Source organism: Poecilia formosa, unplaced genomic scaffold (assembly GCF_000485575.1).
Source record: "Poecilia formosa unplaced genomic scaffold, Poecilia_formosa-5.1.2 Scaffold269, whole genome shotgun sequence".
In the NCBI taxonomy this organism is placed as follows: domain Eukaryota; kingdom Metazoa; phylum Chordata; class Actinopteri; order Cyprinodontiformes; family Poeciliidae; genus Poecilia; species Poecilia formosa.
Genome location: NW_006800208.1, coordinates 725481 through 733902, shown reverse-complemented (window position 1 = coordinate 733902; position 8422 = coordinate 725481). Strand labels below are relative to the sequence as shown.

At 38.4% G+C, this 8422-nt stretch overlaps 1 protein-coding gene across 5 annotated transcripts in view; it reads right to left on the bottom strand.

The window, feature by feature from the left end:
* Window positions 1–264: 264 nt before the first annotated feature.
* LOC107838512 (uncharacterized) overlaps window positions 265–8422 on the bottom strand; it is a 13145-nt gene continuing 4987 nt past the window's right edge. For 2 of the 5 annotated variants that reach the window (XM_016681078.1, XM_016681079.1), the window contains exons 3-7: window positions 7449–7481; window positions 4565–4654; window positions 2857–2937; window positions 1129–1219; window positions 265–1032 (exon numbers count right to left, since the gene is read on the bottom strand). In XM_016681078.1, the coding sequence (XP_016536564.1) occupies window positions 975–1032; window positions 1129–1219; window positions 2857–2937; window positions 4565–4654; window positions 7449–7481 (353 nt within the window). In that variant the 3' untranslated portion in view covers window positions 265–974. The remainder of the gene's footprint in view (window positions 1033–1128; window positions 1220–2856; window positions 2938–4564; window positions 4655–7448; window positions 7482–8422) is intronic. The other 3 variants (XM_016681080.1, XM_016681081.1, XM_016681082.1) reach the window with 3 other exon arrangements.

Below are 8422 nucleotides of genomic sequence, written 5' to 3'. Positions count from 1 at the left end.
AACTTTGCTGATGAATGGGAGGTTGGAGATCAGCCTGTAATTCTGCAGTATTGATTTGTCCAGATTGTTCTTTTTTATCAGTGGTCAAATTCTAAAACAAGCAACAATCAGCATAATATAAACAGAAGATCCCAGTTAAGATATGCTAACAGAGGAGAACTTGCTCCTGCCTTTCTAACGTTTCTCAATTTATTTTACTCAGCTACTAGGATTTAGGTCAATAACAAATCTAGAAATCAAAACAGTATCAAATAAGATTTTAAAAAAGTGACGTAGCACCTTTTTTGGGCACAGACAAGACATAAATAAACAGAACGGCTGCTCCCAACCAGCAGGGGGCGCACAAGAATTCTCAACTTCCCATACAGAATACACACTTAAAATCTTTAAGGCAAAGTTACATTCATGAAAAAAGTGCTTACTTTTTAATGGTTAAATAATTTAAAACATTTTTTTTAAATTCCATTCATCCATCCATCCACAGTAAAATGCACAAGTCAGGCAAAATGTCAACGCAAAAAAAAATTGTCGTTTTACAAAAAGGCTGTTGTCGTCTTCTGTATTTTTCCATATTAGAGTCTGTCATCAGACTCTGGTGAATGTTTTTCTATTTGCTAATGGTTAAAAAAAAAGGCGATGGCAGCATAATGCTGAAGGGGAAGCTGCCTGTGTTTGTACTGAAATCTAATTTCATGCACACTGTAACTGCAGATTAATCAATGAAAACATAATTGTCATGCATTGTAATACTGCATGAAAAATACATGAAACTGATCCAGAAAATTCATTTTGTCCAAGTTAGTCATAAGAAAGCAAACAAAAAAACAAGATGGCAAATTCCAAACTAGTCTTCAAAACCACATTTCTTATACCAGATGATGGCATGACAGTGGGTACATTTATATTAAGTACAAGTTACTCATCATCACTTCCTTCCACCCTGCACTTCCTCTGACAAACGTTCTAGATCACAGTCAGCATTTCATAATTTCCAGTTCCTGTAGATCTCTTGGGGGAATCGAGTTCTTCCTCCTAAGATATAAGATCAGAAATGAGTTTTTTTTTTGGTGAGTACAAGCATTAAAACTTTATCGGAGAAGGACGAGAAAGTTCTATTGACCAACTTACCGTCGATATAAGAAGATGACACTGCCCACAGCGAGGAATAGAATCAGTCCAATTAAACTGAAACTGATGCAAACTGCTGTGCCTCCTCCTCCTAACGGGGAAATGAAAACACAATAAACTAAAACTATTTCTCTAGCATCAATCCCTCCCCATGAGACATTGTCCTGTAAAATTACAAATCTGCTAATTATGGAATGGATTCTGCAGTGCAGTTCAAAAAGTGTGCACTCAAAGACTATGTTGTCGTTTTGTGCCAATTTTTACAGACTGGGCTCGATTTATTGGTGCCTCTGGTGAACTGTGTATTTTGGTCAGAAGACACTATTGTGGACCCGCCTTTCATTTCAACAGCAAACTAGATTTGATGCTCCAGGATCGCCTTAATGAGTACTTAACACTGTAACATGCAGTATATCATTTAAATACAAACCAAGATTTTTTTTTGGACACATCCTTTTTTTCACATCCTTAATCCCAGCATAATTACTCTGTTCAGATCGGGAGTGTATCAAAAGCGACTTACATTCTTCCAGGACACAGCTTGACTCCGTGTCCTGGAAAATTCCCTCAGACAAACTTAAAACAGGTTCTTTAAAAGGTCAGCATTTGTGGCGAGGATTGGCCACAAGTGGTGAAGCCCCGTGACGGGAGAAAACTTTTCAACGACAAACACTCCATGCGGGTTTGGTTTAAAACAAAAACAAAGTGTGTTGGAAGAACACATGCGTATTGTTTATCACAGCAAGTGATCCGCGTCGCTGTGGGCCTGTTGTCTTTTCTAAAACTCCCATGACGAACCTGTCAAAGTTCAACCTGGAGCTCATCATTGGATCCGTCAGCAGGCTATTGATCCAAAACATGACCAGACACAAAATGTATCTACTTCCATGATTCTGTCATTCTTCAGGCATTAATCTGATAGAAAACCTTCGATGTGAGCTGAACAGAAGAAAGCATTACAGAGGAGTCTGGACGACACGGAGATTACAGAGAGAGGAACGTCCAGAGAGCCCTCTATTGTCCGATTGGCTAAAAGAGGGTTGTTAAAAGTTGCACCACCAGGAATCACCAGTAGATTTATATACATGCATAGAATTATGTTACAGTCTTTGAATGTTTGAATTTTGGGTTTCATTTGCTGATTTGACCAGTTCTTTGTTGTTGTTTTCAATTCCTTCCATCTCTGAATAGGAGTTATGAAGAGGGTCGACCTTACAACAGCTCCTTCTGCAACTCACTATCGTTTGCATTTTATTTTATTTGCAACACATGTGCTATCAATAGATGGCTAAATATATCCAGTGATTCAACAGGATATGTATATAACACAACCAAGCAACCATTTTATTTACCTAAATACTTCCCAATTTGCCTTAGCAACAGAGAAACGCAAGACTTAAATTCATTAACCAATTTATTTCAAATACAAGTTTCATAATTATTTTTAGTCACTGTGTGACTACTTTGACTTTCTTATTTTTTATTAATTTATTTTTACTTTAAAGAAACGTTACAAAAGGTACGCGCTGTTTAGCTGTAAGCTTTAATCTTGGTTTTGACACCAACTTTTTTTCTCTGTTCCTTGCAGCTGATGATAAAATCCCAGAGATATTCATTTAGAAACATCTAAAACTTAGCTTTATAGATAAGCTAAGTTTGCTTCAGACCACAGACACTCAGACTTCAAATGACTTTCTTTCTTTTTCTTTTGCATTTCATTGTTCTTACCCAAAGTGCTTCGTTCCGTGTTGGTAGATGTTGAAGGCCCAGAGGTGGAGGTACTGACACTCTGCAGGGTGGAGGAAGGTCCTGCAAACAGGAAAACAAGATAGCATCAGTTGCTGCTGTTTTTAGCTGTTATATCTGTTTATCTGCTATAATTATTTCTGTCATCAGCCTTTTGCTTATTTATTCTTAAAGTACATTTTAATAAAAACATCTTCACTCATTTGTTCCACATATTATTGCAACATATAAAAACCTGACACAGTATGGAAAATTGGCGTTTTAAAAAAAGTGTCTGCCCTCTTAAAGCATTTGGGTGTTTCACTTTTTTTTTTTTTTTTTTTTAAGATTCAGATCATCGGACTAATTTTGATGTCAGATCAATTTAACCTGAGTAAATGCTGCAAAAACAAATTGATTTTCCTTTTATTAAAAGTGAAAATCGATCCAAAGGAACCAGGCCAGTGAAAAAATAATTGTCCCACCAGAACATGGCTTGTGCCACATTGTACAGCAACAGCAACCATCTGGTGATCAGATCATCATTAAACACACACTGGACACAACTTTCAGTTTCTAGAACTACATTAAAAAACAATTCAGTTCTAGAAGAGTTCTCAAACATTTGTTTTTTCTATATAAGTACTAAAACAAATGTTGCATTTGAAAAACATTCCTCTTTGAATATGTTGCAGAAAATTTGAGACATTTTATTTTTTTTTCATTGTGCAGGCAGATTCTGGTTTGGTCAATTTGGGGCCTGAGCTGTTATATCTCGACCACATGAAAAGCAATAATAGAAAAACACTTCATCCATCAACTTCACAGCTTATCAGGTCAAACAAATGTCATGGAAAATCAGCTAAACAAACCACCAGAACCAATGACGACAGCAGGATAAACACAAAGTACTAAATTTCACTGTATGCTGATCATCCATTGCTATGTGTGTAAAAAAAAAAGTACAGACACCAAAAAGCCTTTTTAACACATCAACACTCTGCTTAGCCAGGTAAAACCAGACAAAAACTCTTTTCAGAGATAACGGATCGTTTTGTTGTGTTCCAGTGGTTCATGAGTCATTCAGCACCTTTTTCTGTTCACATATGACGTCACAGACAGAAAAAAAACACAGACCACCTTCTTGTCACATTTCTTTCATGTGCAACTTCAGCTGCTTGGCTGTTACAAACACATTTTGCAGTTAAAAGGAAATAATAATTTTAACATCTGAAATCCAAAGAGGTGCTATGTGAATATGTCAGGCAATCAAAACCTCTTTTAGATTAAAGTCTAACTATTGAGAAATCATTCAGTCCTCTTTCATTAGAAGCTCAGTTTCATAATTAGTGTTTGTCACTGTGTGACTACTTTGTCTTTTTTATGTCTTTGCTTTAAAGAAATGTTGCAAAAGGTACATGTTGTGTAGCTGTAAGCTTCAATCTTGGTTTTGAGACCAACTTTTTTTCTCTGTTCCTCGCAGCTAATGATAAAATCCCAGACATATTCCATTTAGAAACATCTAAAAAATTAACTGAAACTTAGCTATTTAGATAAGCTAAGTTTGCCACAGACCTGCCACACTCAGACTTCAAACGACTTTCTTTCTTTTCTTCAGTAGTGCTCATGTTATTTCTTAGAGCCTTTAGGGAATTGATGTGCCAGCTTGACCTTTGTTGTGGTTTTTCTGATTGCATTTCATTGTTCTTACCCAGAGTGCTTTGCTCTGTGTTGGGAGATGCTGAAGACTCATAGGTGGAGGTTCTGACACTCTGGAGGGTGGAGGAAGGTTCTGATGGGACTTTAAGAAACATGTGTGCCCAAAAAATTAAGACGGATACTTATTAAGAGGTGTGTATTATCAATAAAATATACACTACTCCCAAAAAGTTATGGATATTTGGCTTTCGGGTGACGTTTATGCACATTTATGCTCACTACAATGATAACATTCAATTATAGTGAGGCATTAAAGTGGAAGCATGCTATGTCGATTCTCAAATAATGTACTGAAGCAGCAGCAAGGTGTCCAAAATGTAGTGAAACAATGAACAGTTAGACACAAGCATTAAAAAATTTAAAGAACGTCACATTAAGCTGGTCTGTAAAATGTTACATTACAGTTTAGAGTCATCCTGTAATTTTACCATAAGGCCAGATATTCCTAACTTTCTGTGAGTATTGTGCGTAGGCAATTCAGAACACTTTCCAAATATATAATTCACTCACGGTAACTTAGCAACCAGAAATTGGATAAAGCTGTTTGTCCCCAAAGCAAAGTGATCGCATCTTATTAGATATAAATCTTCATTCTAACTTCAGTAAATCACGTTGCTTCCTTAGTACATAAAAAAAGAAAATGTGTTTCTTATCCATGCTAATCGTTGGGTGCGGCTGATATTCTGGGTGAGTTGAAACAAAAGGAAGTGCAGTGTGTTCATCAACTTGAAAGTTTTAAATGTTCCAAGTGAGGTTCAAGAAGCGAACGATTAGTCTAAGAAGGCACAAGACAAATACCATAAAAAAACAACAACTCTAATCTCAAAACCATTGAAGTGGTTTATGCTCATATTATAAAAAAAAAAAAAAAAAAAACTTTAAATCCTAAATAATTGGCATCTTTGCACATTAACTCAGACATTTGCTGTTATTTACAAAAGCAAAAAGAGGTAGGAGGGATTGGGCCACCAATGTTCCTGTGTGAAACATAAACTGTGAACAAAAAGTTAGGAATATTTGGCATTTGAGTGAAATTTATGGAAAACATAAAAATCCCCAATGTCTCCATTGGCCTTGAGAATCAATACCAACTTCACGACTCTGTTTCATGCTTTTCAAAAGTCGACTTTTGATCTGCCGAGGCATGGCGTCCTACTCTTCTTGAAGGTCGGCGTTCAGGTCTTAGAGGTTCTCTGGTGCAAACCCTCTACAGTACATGGTGAAGCAGCTGAGGGATTTTCTAAGGGATTCAGGTCTGGAGAGAGTTCAGATCACTCCATCCGGAGTACCGCACTCTCCAGCAAACATTCCCTAATGATGCGACCTCAAAGAGCTGGGATACTGTTGTCCACAAGGATGATATTAGGCCTGTGTTGTTTATTCAGAAGTACAACAACTGAATTAATGGAGTTATTCAGATATTACAGGCTGGACATTATACCATTCACAAAGTTTAGACCAGTTCTATATTCACTAGGCCCACCCTATTCCTCAAGCCACAGTGTCCACAGTGTTTCAGTTCATTTATGATTAACAGCCTGTTACTGAACCACAATCATGTGACTCAGGTATGTTAGAGCAGAGAGACATTGAAAACATGCAGGGCTTTGTGCCTTGAGCACCAAGGTTGGGAAACACTGGACTAAACACACCAGCCCAGATTGTAACACCACCACCAATGGCTCATTGGGTGACAACAGTGGCTGACGCATAGTGCTTTCCTTGAAGCCTCCCAACATCATTGGCGGCCATCATTTCCACTCAGTGTGAACCGACTTTTACCAGACAACAGCCCTGAAATCCACCAGCCCCTCCCTTGTTTATCGTAAACGTTCCACCCTTTGGTGGAAAGACTGACGTAGATAGCTGGTGGTGTGGTCAGAAACAATCACAGGTCATCTACCACTCAGATCATGAAGATGTAACTGGTTTTCTACGGCTTGACACTCGGGTGACTCTCATCACAGTGAAGTGGTCATCAGAGTTGGACGTGGCCAAAGGACGACACCTTCTATGAGTTTCTCTGACTCCTCCGGTCTCTCTGTATCTCGGTTTCAGCCTGCTGATAACACTCTGTGACGCTCTAAAAACATCCTGTTTGAAACCTCACGATGGCAGTTCTTCATCAGTTATTAGGTGTTCTCTTGGTCACATAATATCAAAATCAGAACAACATGATCAGGACGATGGCTTAAATACCAATTCTGATTGAACCGGGAAATGCATTGGTCAATTTGTGGATGAGATACCTGTTGGTGAATATTGCTGTTAAAGCTCCTTGTTATAACATCAAGCTGTGTAAAAAGTACTGAAACGCCAAACAGTTGGACATGTGGAGTCAAAAGTTTAAAGAAGGTCTGGGCTGCTGTGGTGGCAAAGGGGCAAAACATAACCCACATATAGAGGCAACTGATATAGTAATCAATGAAGACGTCAAAGTTTCAGCCTGGTGACCTTTTCTGCATGTCTTCCCCCCCTCTCTCATTACGTACTTTCCTGTCTAACCACTCTCAAATAAAGGCCATTAGCGCCAATACAATCTTTAGGGAAAAAACAAGTTTAAAGAAGGTCACATTAAGTCAATCTGGAACGGCTACAGCGGATTTTAGGTTCATCCTGAAATTCCACCCAGAAGCCAAATATCCAAAGCTTTGTGTGAATAGTGTGTGCACAGGCAGCAACCAGTGGTTGGATCCAGAATGCTTTCTTGTTTCATTCTTGACTAATGAGAATATCTTCATTTACAGTGACTTAGCAAACAGAACTAGGCTCCATTTAGGAATCTGTATGCTTGTTTGTGCCCTCAAATCAAAGTTCTTGCACACTGACAGCGACAGACAGAAATCATGCAAACTTAAAGAAAAGCAGTTTCCTACCCCTGTTGGTGGTTGTCCAATAGTTTGGGTTAACTGAAAGATAAAAAAAAGAGCACATAGGGTTAGTCGATATAAAATATAAAAGAGATGGTTTTGAGTTTTCAAAATAAGACTTTATTAGAAGCAGTTCACAATTTGCCCTCAGTAAAATGATTCTCTGCTTAGAATAAATCCAGATTAGGTGAATCTAATCTTAGCCCAAGACAAATGAGACCCTGAAACAACTCTCATTTACATAAAAAACCATCACAGCATTTTAAGGACCTTTAAATTATTGACATGATGCACGTTAACGCAGACATTTGCAATTACTTCGAAAAGGAACATTCTGTATGAAACATATTCTGTGCAATACATGTAAATCATTTCCAGTTGTTGGATCTGATAGTGAAGAAATGTAAAAAGTAAATGTTTTAGTGGCTTAAGTGAATGTTGCTTAATTTAACACTATATACATTCCTGAGGAGATCATATTCTTGACTCGCATGTCAGATTTGTCAAATGTTTTACGCCAGATGCCCTCCCTGATGGAACCCTCTGCATTTATCCGGGCTTGGGACCCGCACAAAAGACACAAAATGGCCCCCTTTGTGGCTGCATTAGTAAGAACAAAGAGGAGATTTATGGATGGCGTGAAAGAGGATATGAAGGTAGTTGGTGTGAGAGAAGAAGATGCAGAAGATAGGATTACATGGAGACGGATGACTCGCTGTGGCGACCCTGTTGTTGCGCAACCTCCCCCTCCCCTCTTCTCTTTCTCTCTACTTCCCCTTCTGAGAGGAGGGAGATGTGCTCTTCAGCTCTTCGTCTAACAGGTCCGAGAAGCCTCTAACTCCTGAGTATTACTACAGATGAGAACATAGAGGACATTCTGTTTAAGCTGGGCGCGAGAAAGACTAGCCTGGTTTCTAATGACCTTTGCCTCCAGATGTCCCTCCTTTTTCACCCTGTGAATTAGCCAGATTGAGCAGCCC